Source organism: Solanum verrucosum, unplaced genomic scaffold (assembly GCF_900185275.1).
Source record: "Solanum verrucosum unplaced genomic scaffold, falcon-dt-bn FXZP01000206.1, whole genome shotgun sequence".
Lineage (NCBI taxonomy): Eukaryota > Viridiplantae > Streptophyta > Magnoliopsida > Solanales > Solanaceae > Solanum > Solanum verrucosum.
This window is the reverse complement of record NW_026020104.1, coordinates 2,811,284-2,829,521: the sequence shown is the minus strand read 5'-3', so window position 1 is coordinate 2,829,521 and position 18,238 is coordinate 2,811,284. Positions and strand designations below refer to the sequence as shown.

General features: G+C 33.2%; 1 protein-coding gene across 1 annotated transcript; it reads right to left on the bottom strand.

Moving 5' to 3' along the window:
- Positions 1–14,990: 14,990 nt before the first annotated feature.
- On the bottom strand, positions 14,991–17,453 carry LOC125825098 (expansin-B4-like). Its single transcript, XM_049504444.1, has 4 exons — positions 17,298–17,453; positions 16,308–16,423; positions 15,969–16,165; positions 14,991–15,321 (listed from the first exon to the last, which is right to left on the bottom strand). The coding sequence occupies exons 1-4, from the start codon at positions 17,449–17,451 to the stop codon at positions 14,991–14,993; spliced, it is 798 nt and encodes a 265-aa protein (XP_049360401.1). The 5' UTR covers positions 17,452–17,453.
- Positions 17,454–18,238: the final 785 nt, after the last annotated feature.

The window sequence follows — 18,238 nt, the reverse complement described above, 5'->3', positions numbered from 1 at the left end:
GCTTCACAGACGCCCCCACGAGCCGTCTTTAGGACCACAGACCATGAAGGTCCCCGTGGTCCTCACTTGGGAGATGGGTGTCTGAGGGCTAGGCTATGGAGTCTACTGCCTAGACGTCACGAATGCCACCTGGGCCCGTCGTCAAGGCACAAACCTTGAAGGTGCTTGTAGTCTGACGTCTGGGCCTGGTGACTTCCAAGTCATGACCACGGGCAGGTCAACGGACTGTGGACCCTATCACGGTCCGTGAACCCTGTCGTGGTTCACTGCTTCAGGTAAGTTTTGCAAATATTTTTCCTAGGTCTAGTTTTCGAGGTGTTACAATATCTCCCCCTTTGGATCATTCATCCTCGAATGAAGACTAAACTAGCTGAAATTGAGGGAATTAGATGCAACCCTTCCACTAAACACTGAAGACTAATTTCTGACTGAACTAAGTTCGAAGAACATGCAAATACGCTGAAAATGCAAGTACAAATTGAAGGAACATGATATTAAGACTGAATTCATGCATGAATGACTGAAAAACTAAAGAGGAACTAATACCTCAAGCTGGAGTGGAATCGGAAGGAAAGAGGTGACGATACTTGGACTTCATGGCTGCTTCTGCTTCCCAAGTAGCTCCCTCTACGGACTGACTCCTCCACAAAACCTTGACTGACGTGACTTCCTTTTTTCTCAACCTTCTAACCTGACGATCAAGAATCTCAACTGGCACATCCTCAAATGAGAGATTATATTTCACGGCCAAATTCTCTAATGGCACTATAGATGCTGGATCACCCACAGACTTCTTCAAAAGTGAAATGTGGAAGACTGGATGCACTGCTGCCAAATCTGCTGGCAACTCTAACTCATAAGCCACTTTACCAATCCTTTTCAAGATTCGGTAAGGGCCTACATATCTGGGACTAAGCTTCCCTTTCTTGCCAAATCTCATCACCCCCTTCATAGGTGACACTTTCAGGAACCCACATCAGGAACACATAATCGACCCTGGTAGCGAAGCACACCATCTTCCCCTTGGGAGAAAACCTCAACTCTCTGTTGATGGACTACACCCTTGAGTTCGAGCAATATCGGATCACTGTCTTGCTTTTCCTTAACTTTCACTGCCAAAGAAGATTCTGCCCCATTCTAAACTGTAACACCACCATCTGATATGTTCATAAGACGGACTCCTAGGCGAGCTAGTCTGTGAACATCCTTTGCTAGCTCTTTTCTTTCTTCCTCAACATGTGCTACACTACCCATAGATAATCTGCTAAGAGCATATGCTACTACATTTGCCTTACCTGGATGGTAATGCACGCTCATATCATAATCTTTGAGGAACTCAAGCCACCTTCTCTGGAGAAGATTCAGCTCTTTCTGGGTGATTACATACTGGAGGCTCTTATGGTCTGTGAACACATCTACATGAACACCATACAAGTAGTGTCTCCAAATCTTGAATGCAAACACCACTGTTGCAAGCTCAAGGTCATGAGTCGGTTAATTCTTCTCATGTACCTTAAGTTGTCTAGAAGCATAAGCTATAACTTTACCTCACTGCATCAACACACAACCTAGGCCGACTTTGGATGCATCACAATAGATCACATAACCATCCGAACTCTTTGGTAGAGTCAAGACAAGATTTGTAGTCAACCTAGTTTTCAATTCTGCGAACCTTTTCTCACAATCATCTGACCATCGAAACTTGACCATCTTCTTAGTCAACCTAGTTAATGGTGAGGCTATGGACAAAAATCCTTCCACGAACCTCCTGTAATAACCTGCTAGACCTAAGAAACTTCTAATATCTGTAGCAGAGGTAGGTCTGGGCCATTGTTTCACTGCTTCTATCTTCTGGGAATCTACTCGAATTTCTTCACTAGACACAATATGCCCAAGGAAAGCAACTGATTGTAACCAAAACTCGCACTTGTTAAATTTTGCAAATAACTATCGATCTTTGAGAGTTTGCAGAACAACTCTCAAATGACTCGCATGTTCTTCCTCATTCCTAGAGTAAATGAGGATATCAACAAGACAGAATGGTCTGATGGACCCTTATACTTGTATCAGATTGTAAAGTGAACCCTTTTACTTATGACTTTGTCAAGTGAACACTTAAACTTAATGGAACACAATATTTTTAACCTTTTTTTCATTCAGAGATAGTGCGTGTAATGCACCCAAGTACACATATAGTCCACGTCGTTTTTTAATTACAAGTCAGAAATTAAATATTAAAAAATAAATAATATTTTTTTAAAAAGCTAATTTTCCTGACTAGTTACATGTGCACCTCCTTTCCCGTCTCTTTCATTCTCATCTGTAAACCCTAGCCCCCCCCCCCCCAAAATCGAAACCCACCTCCCACTCCCATCCTTTACCATCTGCCTTAAGCACAAAATATACACTTGTTGCCATAGCTATAGCTTGAGAAGTGGGTGTTCTCGTTTGGCAAGTTTCTAAAAAAGATGAAATTTCTCTTCTTGACCCTTGCTTGTAAAGTTATAAATGAATTTTGCTTCCCCAAAACAATTCGAGATTCAAGAATCCATAGAAAATTGTTGTGAATACATAAATCTCCAGCAACCAAGAAAGTTGCAAGGAGCAGCCGTGGAGATTTTAGCAGTGACTATGACAATTTTCTTCCTGATCTCCAGGCTCCAGCAAAGAGTTGATCGAAATCGAGTAAATGGACCAGCATCAGAATGATTCCTTGAGCTACTGCAATCAATATATTCCTGTCATCTTCGTGTAACAACCCAGGCGACGAGTCCAACAATGAGTTATTTGACTCGGTCGTCTTGATCTAAAGTTGAGTTATCAGATTCCTCAATTCAACTCGTATAATCTTGTTATTTGAGCTTTCATTTTATAGCGAAGTTTTCAATTTAAACATTCAAATTAAAAGCTCAAATTATGTAACCCATTTTAAATTTGAAGACAAATAAATCATCCCAAAGAATCATTCAAATAAAAAAGTTCTTGTTTCTTCTTTCCAATTTGTATGTTTGTTGTGGGATGTTTGAAGGAGAGTATTTTCTTTTAGAAATAGAGAGAGATTACAAAAAGAATTAATGGTGAAAAATATGGGCGGGACCTAATTTTTTCTCTACAGAAAAAGAGAGAAGAAGAAGGATATTTTTTTGTTTTTCCTATTTTTGAATATATATTTTTTTTCCTGATTAATTGTGTCTTTTTAATGAAAAGCATTAATTTCACACTCTTAAATCGCGTGTGCCTCACACATTTTTCCAACTCAACAATTATACTGCCACATAAGCTTGGTCAATGGTCAGAGGTGTTTAAAATGTTGTGTTTCATTGAGTTTAAGGGTTCACTTGACAAAGTCATAAATAAAAGGGTCCACTTTACAATCCGATACAAGTATAAAGACCTATTAGACCATTCTGCCTATCAATAATAAAGACGATAATGAACAAGTCCATGTACTGCTTGAACACTCTGTTTATCAAATCCAAGAAAGTTGTAGGAGCATTGGTTAGTCCAAATGACATAACTATGAATTCATAATGACCATATCGAGTTCTAAAGGTTGTCTTCGGAATGTCACTATCTCTGACTCTAAGCTGATGATAATCTGATCTGAGGTCTATCTTTGAGAAATGACTAGCACCCTGAAGTTGGTCGATCAAGTCATCAATCCTGGGGGATGGGATACTTATTCTTGATTGTGACTTTATTCAACTACCTATAGTCAATGCACATTCTGAGAGAACCATTTTTCTTCTTTACGAACAACACGGGTGCACCCCATGGCGAAATACTAGGTCTAATGAAGCCCTTATCTAGAAGGTCTTTCAACTGCTCCTTCAATTCCTTAAGCTCAGCTAGAGCCATTTCGTAAGGAGGAATAGAGATAGGCTGGGTATCTGGAAGGAGATCAATTTCAAAGTCGATTTCCCTTTCGGGAGGAACTCTAGGAAGATCATCTGAAAACACTTTTGGAAACTCATTGACTACAGGGACTGACTCAAGAGTTGGCGATTCGGAACTAGAATCCTTAACTCAAACTAGATGATAGAGATAACCCTTAGAGATCATCTTTCTAGCCTTAAGGTAAGAAATGAATCGACCCATAGGCACTAAGCTACTACCCTTCCATTTTAAGATTGGCTCATCTGGAAACTGAAAATGAACCATCCTAGTTCTACAATTGACTGAGGCATAACAAGAATGTAACAAATCCATGCCTAGAATAATATCGAAGTCTACCATTTCTAACTCTACAAGATCTATTGAGGTGACTTTTTGAGAGACTGTGACAGGGCAATTTCTGTATACCCGTCTAGCTATAACTGGGCCACCGACTGGAGTAGAGACTGAGAAGGGTTCTGAAAGAGTTTCTGGGCTAACACTGAATTTGACTGCTATATAAGGAGTTACAAAAGACAACGTAGCTCCTGGATATAATAATGCATAAACATCAAGGTCAAAGACTCGTAACATACCAGTGACTACATCAGGAGAATCTTCCTGATCTTGGCGAGCCTGAAGAGCATAGAGCATGTTTTGGCGTTGTTCACCACCTATACCAGACGAGTTACCCTGCTGAGTCGGGCGACCTTTTGGTGCTGCTGAAGTTGTAGACTGAGCTCTACCATTATTTCTTCATTGACTATGTCTAGAAGGACAATCCTTCAATCTATGACCAGACTGACCACACCTAAAGCATCCTTCCTTACCTGCAAGGCACTTGCTCGGATGGTTCTTACTACATTTTGGGCAAGTTGGGTAGGTTTTGGTACCTGTAACACTCCCTTGACACTTAGAGCCTGACGCCCTACCATTCTGATCGTTACAAAGCCTGTGGGGTGGAACACTAGCTGATGAAGGTGCTGAAGTCGAATACTTCTGCTGAAACTGCGAGCAATTTCCATCACCCAATTTATGTTGGGAATACTCGTAGTTACCTATTCTTGCTTTCTTAGTCTCCTTAGCTTGTTCCCTAAGCTTATCACCCTCAACCTGCTGAGCATAAGTCATGAACCTAGAGATGTTCATGTCTCTTAACAACATAGCATTTTTGCACTCTGTTTTCACTAAGTCTGACACTTCATACAGAAACATATTCATCTGAGCCCTGGAATCAACAACCATGTGAGGAGCATACCTGGAGAGTTGGTTAAACTTGAGCCCATACTCTTAGAACTTCATGTTACCCTGCCTTAAGTTCATAAATTCTTGGGCCCTTGCTTCTCTCAACTTTATGGGGGAAAACAAGTCCAGAAAGGTTTCATTGAAACAATCCCAAGTAATAGGAGTTGCATCTGTACCCCTGTTCTCCTTCCACTGAGTATACCATAGATGAGCAACATCTTTCAGTTGGTAAGATGCTAACTCAACCCGATCATTCCCAGTTACCTGCATCACTTCAAAGATCTTCTTGACCTCATCAATGAAGTTTTGGGGATCTTCTCCAACTTGCGATCCTAAGAACTCTGGTGGATTCATCCTAATAAAGTCTCACACCCTGGCTGCAGCTGACCTAACATTGGCATTTACCAGAACTGGAGCCCACTGATTGTTCTGGTTGGCCACACTCTGAGCCAACATCTGAGTGGCGTTCCTAAACTTTGCATTCGACACTTCTTGATCAGGGACTGAAGGAGCTGCATTTGCGTTCCTGGCATTCGCATTACCAGTGTTAGCTCTACGAAGAGGCATAATCACTGAAACATAGAACGTCGAGTTATAATGGAATTAGATCATACATTACGCATGATAAGATTAACAAGAAAATGAAAAATTTTCCTAAGACACTTTGTAGCATCACTCTCATTAGATATGGTGCGCACTACATATCCATGAAAAGGACCCTACCTAGTGCGGCTTTTCAGACATCCTTAAACTTAGTGCTCTGATACCAAGTTTTTCACGCCCCGAGCTATCTCCGAAAGCGGACACAGGACCTAGGACCACAAGTGATACCAAGCTAACCTTATTGGCATGATCATGAGCATACTAAATATAAACTGAATAATAGAAACTGTGTGGAAGCGATAATCATAAACAAAATAAAAAGATGGGGAATACCCATATACTATAACTGAGATATATGAAAACTGATGAGTTTAATACAAGGAAGATATTAACTCAATACTAAGCTGAATCTATCTATATCTGAAAATAGCCTCTAACTAACTAGAAATGTTGGGACAGACCCCAACTAAGTCTAGAAAAACTGAAACTGAAAGACAAAAAAATACTGAAAAAGAAACTCATGACTATTGTCCTCGGAGAATGAGGACTCACCACTAATTCTGCTGAACTGGAGATCGAGAACCGATCTAAGCGTGATCTGGATGCTGAGAACCTAAATCTACATCACGAGAAGATGTAGCGCAGATTATGCGTCAGTACTTGAAAGGTACTGAACATACAGGATAGAATACAACTGAAATAACATATAACTAAACAAAGAAAATAAGCAATGATATAATTTGAACATGACATAGATACTGAATGCTGAGATAACTGAATGCAGTGACCAATTTATAACATGCTGAAACTGAATACTGGATATACTGATAAATGGTCAATGCAATAGAATCTTACTGAACTATGGGAGCTACTAATAATCGATAATAAAACCACATAGGCTAAATGTAGAGTCCGATGTATATTCTCCATCGAGAGGACCCAATATACCCTGCCAGAGGTAATGAGTCATGCTGGCGTGATCACTGAAATGATGCCCACATAGAGGACTTACAACCTACGTGGCTAGTAGTTCTGGGACTATTTGTGTACGTTGAACCCTAGTCCAACTCGGTATTATGCTACTCCAAATGGATTAAGTAAAGAACACATTATGACTGGATTTCTATAAATTACTCGATAGCTCAAACTGAACATGCAAACTGAGAATGCAACAATTTGAATTGATATTGATGCATTAATAATTGAGGCATGTATAACTGAATAACTGAAATATCTGACCTAGCATGTGTAATTGAAGAACTAAAGAAATATATAACTAGGGTTCTGGAATTCATGCATTAAACTGAATATTAATGTACTAATCTGATTTGGATCATTCTAACAGCTAAGAACCCAACAATTCTAACGTTCAAGAAACCCTAGGTCTAGTCATAATAAGGGAATCAAGAAACTGACTGAAAACTAGAGACATAATGGGTGAAAGGAACCCACTAGTGAAATCCCACATACCTGGTGACGAATTCCATGGAGCAATCCTTTGATTTCTGGGCTAGAACTGAAGAAAACTTGTTGTGTTCTTGGAGTTAGGTCTGGTCGACTTTTACTCCTCTCTTGCTTCTAATTTTCTAAGTTTTGATTAATGAATTGACTTAGGTAAGTTCTAGTTATGTTTCTAGGCTAAAACTAATCAAAACCACATAGTTTAGGGTTAAAACGATGTAGTTTAGGGGTCCAACAAAATAAGAAAAGACCAAAAGACCCCTGACTTAAACTGCTGACGGGGCTGACCACAGCCACCTTCATGGACCATGAAGGGGACCACGGACCGTGATGTGGGTCGTGGTCTTCTCTGGGTGACTACTGAGCTGAGGGTCTGTCTCACGAGCCTGACCACGGCCCGTGTGAGGGACCACAGACCGTGAAGGTCCTCGTGATCCTCACTTGGGTTGAGGTCTGGCGGCTCAGGATTTAGGCGACTACTGATTAGGCTTCACAGACGCAGCCACGAGCCGTCTTCAGGACCACGGACCGTGAAGGTCCCCGTGGTCCTCACTTGGGCGAGTGGTGTCTGAGGGCCAGGCTAGGGAGGCTATTGCCTAGATGTCACGGACGCCACCACGGCCCGTCGTCAAGGCCACAGACCGTAAAGGTGCCCGTGGTCTGACGTCTGGGCCTGGTGACTTCCAAGTCATGACCACGGGCAGGTCAACGGATCGTGGATTCTATCACGGTCCGTGAGCCCTGTCGTGGTTCACTGCTTCAAGTAAGTTTTGCAAAAAAAAATTCCTAGGTCTAGTTTTCGAGGTGTTACAAATACAACATGAACATTTCAATCTTGTTGAGACATTCAAGAATCTGAGAAAGTTAGGTGGGTAGGAACGATATAAAAGTGGTGGAATTGTTGTTTGTCAAAATATTAGTCTGTCAATCTCAAATCAGTCATTGCAACTGAATTAGAGATCGATAAGTGTTATATTTCTACTAGATACATTAAATAAGAAATTATTACCCATAAGATGTTATGTTTGAGATCGATACATTATTGTTTTGTAATTGTTATTTATCAAATACATTTATTATAAATTCAAATTTACGTATCATGCCTAAAAAATTAGTGCATGATACATTATTATTTATGTAACTTATTTTGTTTGAGAGCAGAATTCATATGTAGCAGAAATTTGTAGATAAAAGGTTGATACATGATAAATGATACATTTGGCAGAATGTTTGTATCGAGTATCAATACTAATTTAGGTTATGTATCAAAATTAATATTTGAACACGATACATTGTGCATTATAAATTATAATGTATCATAATGTTGAAACGAAGGCAGTATACATTAGTTTAAGAAACAAAATCAATTAGATACATTAAAATTTTGAACATATATGTATCAGAAAGATGAACAACCAAAAAATAAAAAAAAAGTCAACAATCTAATCAACGAAAAACAACGACGATGTATCCTTCTCGGACTAATTGGGTAAGCCCAATACTGAAAGATAGAACTAATGAAATGAAGTATTTCAAGACCGCCTATAGAAATTTTTGGAACAATTCCAAATGCACTCCAAGATGAGCTCTCTGCATTAGCAACGTTTTCCACCCCTCTTCCAGTAAAGAGACCGGGAGTAACAAATTCAATAATTTTTTAAGATTAAAAACTAAAAAAATAAATTAAAAGAAGTTGAAAATTGAAGTGATGGAAAGAAATCCACCTCTTGAATAATTTGAAATCATTAATTGGAAAGAGAAAAGATTTGAAATTCAAAAATAAATTAATGTAGGTAACTGTAGAGAGATTTGTGGCTTGAAAAACGGAAAAACAAATCATGAGTATCAGATTCCAAATTAATGTATCCGGAAAAGAGAATTTTTTATATTTTTTGAAATGGTAGGGAAAATAAGAAAATATAATAATAAATGGTGTGTAGTTAGGTAATTTTTCCTATAATAATATGATAAATTGTGTAAATATGCAATGAATATATAATGTGATATTTTCACCCTTTTGAATGTTTATCTATCTGGAACCTGGCACTAGGGCATACAAAATGGCACGTAGAGGTGTACATAAATCGAACTGATTGATAAGACAAATCGAAAAAGTGTTATTGGTTTATTGTTATTGATTTATTGGGTTAACAGTTATTTAATGGTTTTATAAAACAAAATATTATTGTGTTATTGGTTCGATATTGGTTTTTTAAATATTGGGTTATTAGGTTAACGGATAACCCGTTAAGAATATAATAATTTACTATTATAACTTTTAGTCGTACATAAATATCAAACAAAAAATATGAATATAATCATTATATTAGACTGTAACTTTAATGACCCTAGATAATTAACACTACTTAACTCTGCTCTCTGCATTTACCCTTTAGGTTTTAGTATTACTTTAGTCAGTTCACAGCGTCAAAACTAAAGAACTAAGAACGGTGATGGCTAGGGTTCGCAACGACGACATCAAGGGTTAGGCAACAATTAGGGTTTCGAATTGTAAGTATTTAATATACTTTTACTACACTAATCTGAATTTTTGCACTCAATGAGTAATTTGATTTCTCTCCCTTTTATTTCGCATCAAATTGTTGGACAAGTCATATATTTATTTTGAAAGTATTTTCTTATTGGTTACACTGAAAACAGAACCTTTAAAGACCAAAAACTGATAAACCGAACTGATAATACTTAAGATCGAACCGAACCGAACCGAACGATACACACCCCTAATGGCATGCTTATCATATTTTAAAAAAATAAAATATATATATATATATATATATATATATATATATATATATATATATATATGTATGAATGAATATACAAACTGATTTACTTAATCTTTTTCAAAATCAGATTATAGAAAAATATATTTAATGTATGAATTGCGTATACAATGTGATGAACTTTTACAGTAAATTCCTTAGATTGTTAATAATATTGAGAATTTTTCGTATAATATTACTGTTGTTTTTTCTAGGACAACAATATCATCAAAGTATTCTTATTTTTCTCAAAATATATTTCTCTCTCTTAAAGAGATGTCATGTCACATTATTTTCTTCTATTTTTTAACAATACAATAAAAGCTTGTTTAATGTCTCTATAAGCAACTTCTTTTAGATATTCAATTAAAGTATTTGCCTCATTCTTGAATTTTATAAAATGTAATCAAATTTTAAATTAAAATTAACTAATATTTATTATTTATTTGTTAATTTTAAAAAAAAATTATAAACAGTTATTATCTTATTCATTTGAGTACATTAAATTAATATTATTTGTACACAACTTTTTGTTATGACATCAAAATATTATTTGTGTATATATATATATGTAATGTATTTTTAATTATTAGTATACTTTTAGTTTTACAATGTATTTTGTTGAACTATTATCAAGACGATTCTCTATTTTTAGTTATTTTATCTTGGACAAATCAAATACTTCATTTGTTTCAACTAATTTGTCCTAATTATTTTTTCAGTCCGTTTAAAAATATAGCTTTTTTCTCTTTGCAATAACTTTTTTCAATTTTTCACCTGACTAATTTCCAAAACATGATTGACAATTTAATGAATTTACTCTAAATTTAACTAGTTAAAGGAGTGATTTTATTTTGTATAGAAACTAGTATATCTTCATTAGTACGTTTGTTTTTCAATGCTTGTATGGAGGTAGTGGTGGCAAATGGGCGGGTTGGATTAAATTTGGGCTGATTGAAAATGGGTCAACATAAAATGGGTAATAATTCAATCCATTCATATTTGAAATGGGTAAAAATGGATTGGGTAATAAATGGATTGAGCAAAATACTAGTTTACCCATATTTTTATGAGTAAGTAGTACTCTACTTAAGAATTCAACATGGAGAAAATATTTTAGTCTTTTTTTAGATAAAAAATGTTGAAAATGCTTCATTTAGTTTTATTGTATCGTAAAAGTAAAAAAAATCCTATAACTTTTCAATATAAAATAAATTTATGTATTAACAAGGAGAAAATATTTTTAATTTCAAAGTAAATGAATATTTGCAATTTAGGACTAAAACATGTTTAATGTACTTTAAGCACTATCAATACTAATACATGATTTACTTATTTTACACTATTATTTGTTATCCAATATAAAATTAAACAAATAAAAGAAAATACAATTATAATTAACAAAAGAAATGTACATTTAAAATATATATTTTTGGAGGGCCAAAGACTTCACATTTTCAATTATAGAGAAAAATAATTAATTCTATTGAAGAAGATAAAAAGGAAGAGAAGTTACCATATTTTAGTGATATCATAAATTTTGAGTGAATTAAAGTTAGAAGCTTAACCCATTTGGCTAATCCATATTTTACTCATATTTTACACATAATTTACCCATATTTTACCCATATTTTTATGGGTTGAATATGAGTATCAACCAATTTTTTATCCATGTAAAAAATCACTCACACAACCCACTAAAATATGAACGAGTTGAGCAAATTATCAAAATATGGACTCATTTTGCCGGCACTATAAAGGTTAACTCTTCTTCTTTTTCAGAGAACAATGATACTTTAATGGAGGTTTGAATATATCCGGAAACATATAATGAAAACGTTATGTGAGGGAATGGGTCTCCATAATAACGTGATTTAATGAAAAATCACGGTTTATGATGGTCATACTACATTATTTAAGTCAATTTCATTTCTCTACAATTATATTGCATACATAATTCATTTTAATATATATTATAGATTAATTATAGTATTATAATTTTAGCCATATTTTATTTATTTATTACCGTTTATAGCAATATTATGACAAATCTGTAATATGTATTAAAAGTGAATTATGTATGCAATATATATGTAATATAACTCTTTTTAAATATATTATGTTTGTTTGGTTAGAAATCGACACATTGTATATCAAAATGTGTGATAAATGTATTATCCATCAATAAAACTTGTATTATATATGTTTTATAAATTGTTCTCTGTAATATGTATTAAAAATGTATTATAAATGAATTAAAAGTGATGGATCCGGCACCTCTCCATTTCTCTACTTTCCACTTTCCTCAAGTTCTAGCTTGGATTGGAGACACATGTCATAGTTTAGAATTAATGGTTGAGATCTAATTAATTAAAGCAAAGTCCTAACCATAGTTATTTACTTCTATATATTTCCTTCTTAAATATTTTTGCAATCCATTATATTTTCCCTAAATATATTTAAAACTTTTCTTTAATGCCCTGCATACATTTTTAAAACTTTTATTAAAATAGTTTTACTTTATTTGAAAAAAAATTGTAATACAGTTAAACGTTTTTATTATTCTAATAGAGTATTAAGAGCTACAATATCTATAGAGCAATATTGACTTCATTTAGGGAGTAAGAAAGAATTTAAAATTAAATGACAAAATTTATTTTACTCTTAAAATTAAAAAAAAATGTCAGGTCAGAATTTTTAATTTTTATTTGGTAATGAGAAATGGCAAACGTTAGGAAAAAAAGTAAAAAATCAGCAAAAAATTACTCAAGTAATTAAGAAAAGAAATTCCTTTAAATATATTTAGGAAAAATATAATGTAAATATAGAATTGTTGGATTGCAAAAATATTTAAGAAGGAAATATATGAAAGTAAATAATTATGGTTAGGACTTTGCTTTAATTGATTAGATCTCAATCATTAATTCTAAACTATAACATGTGTCTCCAATCCAAGTTAGAACTTGGGAAAAATGGAGAGGAGCCGGATCCAAAAGTGATCAAGTGAAAAAAATGTTATTTCTATGATTGGTAAATATTTTCTTAATATAGTATATTTATGTAAATTTCCCTATATTTTACCCAGGGCCCAATTAAATATAGAAATCAATTATAATTTATATCTTTCTCCTGTCTCTCTCACATCTCGTTCGCCTCTCTCCTTCTTCTAACATGTAGGAGTTAATATCTTAAAAGGTCATTGAACTATGTAAATTTATCTAGCAAAGTCATTAAACTTTGTTTTATATCAATAAAATCACTCAACTTAAGAGTTTTATCTCCAAAAATCACTCAACTACATTTTTCATTAAACTATATTTGACATGACAAAATAAATATTTTTTATGCCACCTCATCATGGATCCCACCATAAATAAATTAAAATTATAAAGTCAATATATACTTCTATGTCCTGGTATTAGTTACATTTTTCATGTTTGATTAGGATTTGGGAATCGAATTTCATTTTAGCATATATATTTATATAAATTAGTAAATTTGAATTCTAATTCAAAAAACCCTTCAATGCTTTGTAAGATACTTAAAGCCTCAGTTATGCCTCACTGGAACCATTTACATGACTACCAAGTTGAGCTTTTTATTTTTTATTTTTTTTAAAGGATAAATTTGACACACAAGTCACATAAACAGATTTTAGAACATAAAAACTAGTTAGTATAGAAGATTATAAGCTGACCTGGGTGAAGGCAAACAGAAGTGAAGCAGGAAAATAGTTCATTGAAGCTGCAATTCTCCTAAGACCAAAGAACCTAGAAACGCTACTCATTGTTTTGCGAAAAGAAAACCAGGCGAAGGAGAAAAAAGCATAATGACCTGGCATAAAAATAAATAGATTCTATATGAGGTTGCAGTGATTACATGACATAAAAATAAATAAATTTGTTGGGTTCATGATTATATGGGATAAAAAGTAATTTAAATTGTCATATCAAATTTATATTAATGATAAATGTAGTTGAATGATTTTTCAAGATAAAAACCTTAAGTTGAGTGACTTTATTGATACAAAACAAAGTTTAATGACTTTACTAGATAATTCTATAGTTCAATGATATTTTAAGATATTATAATTGAGCCCTAGGTAATTTTAACCAAGTAATTTTTCTTTTGTTAGAACACGTGAGAAGAACACAATAGCATAGTAATTTTTTTTAATTTTTTTTGTATTTATGATAACCAATAAGAAATAGACAAACTGTTTTAATATTTATTTTTATTGTTTTATTTCGTTACACTTGTATAAGTACTAACTAAGGTCTTTAGATGATTACACAGAACCATACTATTCTTGATTGATTTTTTATATAAAACTTCATGTTGATACTTTTTGTTAATCAATTACTTGAAGCTTCTAACATATAAGATGTTCTCAAAAGTTGAATATTTTGCTAGGGCAAATTAAATATACAAATCAATTGTATCTCTTTCGTCTCTCTTATATGTTGCTTGTCTTTCTCCTCCCTCCAACATGTAGCTATGAATCGTAATTAAGCATACTATATTTTCTTTTTGGTTTCCCACCCGGTTTTCGGAGCCCACATTGGATCCCCGACTAAATTTGGATCGCGCATTGCAGGGCCCATTCGGAGGTGGCACTCCCAATAGGATTTTCTCCATACCCAGGACTCGAACCCAAGACATCTGGTTAAGGGTGAAGCACTCCCACCAGTGCACCACAACCCATATTGATAAGTAGACAATAGTTATAGATCTCTAATTAAGCCCAAACTATAATCATTTTTGAAAGTTTTTCATAATTATATTCCAAAGAGCTTCTTAGAACACATGAGAAGCACACAATAGCATAGTAAAAAAATATTTCTTTTTATTATTTTATTTCCTTACACTTGTGTAAATACTTAGGTCTTTGTATATAATATATGAATTACACTGAAGAAATTTTTCCATATTATTGTTAATTAATTTCTATACATAAAACATCATGTTGACATTACTTCTTCAATTGCTTGAATCTTATAATATATAATAAAATAGAAGATGTTATCAAAAGTTGACAAGTGAATGATATGATTTGCCAGGGGCCCAATCAAGTGGAATAACATTGTTTGCAACAAGGGTCTTGTTGGATTCTAAAGTAGTCAACCTAATAGAAAATGGTGGTTTTATTTGTGGAGGCAACTCAATTTTCCAATTTGCACCCCATGAATGTTGCATTGCTAGCCATTTATTATCTGAGCCAGTACCACTTTGAAGCTCTACTAAACCAAGATCTCCTTCTCCATTTTCAAACTCAATCACACAACTAAAATAGCTAGGATTTGAGCCTTGGTCCATCTTGAATGTCACTGTTGTTTGAGGATAATTGCAGGCCACTCTATAAATGATTCATCATAAATAATTAATTAATCATCTTCTAAATAAAAAAAAATGTAGTCATGTTGAAGATATATTATAAATAAATCATTATAAAGTGTGTATTCTTTTTAATAACTGAAGTTTTTAAATGATAGGTCACACTCTATAAGATACGGTTGAAGAGTAGGGAGAAGTCATGTGATTGAATCTCACTATCGTGTATTATTTAAAAAAATTGTTACATGCTTAGATAAGGTTATTTTAGTTTGTTGATCATTTTTTCATAAGACTGATACAAAATACATGAAATCGTCATGAGTCATTTTATCCAATTTAAATGGTTTGTGAGTACCAGAGATCATTTTGGTAAGAAAATACAAAAGTTTTATGTATTTGAGACTATTTAAAGAAGATTTGAGTTGGTTGAGATTGAAAAAGAATCAGTTTGGGAAGAAGATGAATTGTTGCAATGTATAAACAATGTATATGATTATACACTATTTATACAATATCGATACATACAGTCATTTTAGTTGAAAATAATTTTTGTCGTCTGTAAAATTACGTAAGAAGCCTAAATTTTTTTTGTTTTACTATCAAAATCCAAATCGTACTACATAAATTGAGACAGATAGAATATCAAATTAATTAACACATTTTTTTCACCTTTTATATCCAATATTGAGAATTCCATCTCCACGTAATAAATCAGCTTGGCCAGGCTTAGCTAATGCCCCAAAAGCAGTTCCACTTAAATCAAAATGAAAAGGAGCACCATAATTACCACAAGACCCTGGACACTCATCTGTGATTGTCACTCTTATTGGTATCTCAGAACAAGCTGATTTCTCTTTGCACATTACCTACAAATATTTTTTTAGTATTTCAAATATATACACCGACAGTATAAATATTATATAGTTATAGAATTAAATCATGTATATGTAATTATAACCTGATAAAAATGATAAACTAACCTAATATAAGTTTAAAATGAAGTTATACCTGATAGCAAGCTCCACAACCTTTTCCACCTTTAAATTTTTTTTCATTTCCAGCTGATACCATTGCAAAAAATGGAGGGTTCCTTACGTCGTTGCCATATCCACAAGCCCCGCCATCTACATAACGACTAGGTATTTTTTTGAGTTTAACTTTTATAGACCGACAGTTCTTTAAGAAATTTTATAATATCATATTTAGTAAATGATAACTACCAATCTTAGCAATAACCAAGATTATCTATTATAAAACTTCTTAATATTTCGATGGTGTGAAAATCCTATACACAATAAATATGCATACACAATTAATATTATATATATATATATATATTGATTTTTATTTATTTATTTTATTTTATTTTAATTTTTGGGGATAGGAACTGTACTTTTTTGTAAGCGGCCAAATATGTAACTTTTCCAATTTTAAAAGAGGATCACATCTCGTTCACAACTAACTCTCCAACCACATAAAAGTATACAAGAATTAATAACTGAGTAAAACTAAGTTGATACATTTTATCATTCTTTTTTTCTTCTTCTTTGAGGTGATTATACGATTCACTAATCAATATGTATAGTTCGGCCAAAACCATTTATTATTATGATCAAAATATTTAAAATCTATACACTAATTATGTATATTATTATATATAGGTATGCATATTGTATTATATTTAAATATACAAAATTTATACATTTGTTGGTTATTTTGTAAACTAAATTAAATCATCTAGAGACATAATCACCTAAAGACTTTGGACTGCTTAAAACTATTCACAATTATACTAATGGCTTTTTCCTTAATAAGCATTCGTAGTAACCTATAATAAATACCAAGTAACCTGCTCTAACAAATTGAATTATATTGATAACATTAATTGTTTTCATATTATCACTATATATAACTTAATTTTTTTAATAAAATTATGCACTTTATTATATTCATAAATTATTTGCATGTGTAATATTCATGCATGGTTGTGCACATTACCACTACCAGCTCCGGCAGAATCGCCATACCACGTTGCCACGGCGGGTGAGAATAGATCGATTTCAGCCACGATAGAACAAGAAAATATCGATAATGGGAAAATTGTAAGTATGGTAAATAGATAAAAGGAATGAACAAGAGGAGGGTTGGACATTGTGTTTTACTTTTTTTGTTAAGAATAAAGCAAAGTAGTTATTTGCATGATTTTATAAGCAACAAAACCCCTACAATGTTTACCCCAAATAGCACCAACAATCCAACATAACCTCATTGATATTGATTTATGGTTTGTAATGTTTTTATTGTAAGTTCTTGGAATTAGTCCATTTCCTTGAACATGAGATGAATCTTAGTTTAAGATTAGTCTTCCTAAAATGATTATAATTCATGAATAGTTTACAATGTTCTTCATGAATGATTGAAAAATTGCACATGCTAGGCTGTGGAAGTAAATTCTTAATTTTAAATTCTTTTGAGGTTTTCCAACCTGTGACTCTTTGACTTTGGAGTAGAAAAAAGATATATCATGTGAATACGTTTGGTAAAACAAAATCCCTGCTATGTATTGAATTATACCTCTTTCATTTAAAAATAAATGACCTACTTTCGTTTTTAGTTTGTTTAAAAAAGAATTTTTAATTTTCTTTTTTAGCAACACTTTAATTTCAGTTTATCACATGACATGTTTGAGGCCACAAGATTAAAGGACATTTTGATACATTTGACACAACTTTCATTTAGGACCACAACATTGAAAAGTGTCTTCTTTATAAATTTTCTTAAATTTTGTGTCAAATTAAACTAGACCAACCCTTTTGAATCAGAGGAATGACTTTTTATTCTTGTGAAACTATATAATATCTAAGTTAAATCGAGTGTTTTTAAAAAATGAATATATTTTCAGAATAGAATCCTGAGAGGTGTTGTGTATAAATTATGGA

Bases quoted from the DNA above. Each gene is read 5' to 3' on its own strand.
- LOC125825098 (XM_049504444.1), bottom strand. From the start codon at position 17,451: ATGTCCAACCCTCCTCTTGTTCATTCCTTTTATCTATTTACCATACTT. The intron at 16,424-17,297 runs GTAATGTGCACA...GTCGTTATGTAG, and splicing joins TTCTGCCGGAGCTGGTAGTG to ATGGCGGGGCTTGTGGATAT. The intron at 15,322-15,968 runs GTGAAAAAAATG...AATCATTTATAG, and splicing joins CTCAATATTGGATATAAAAG to AGTGGCCTGCAATTATCCTC.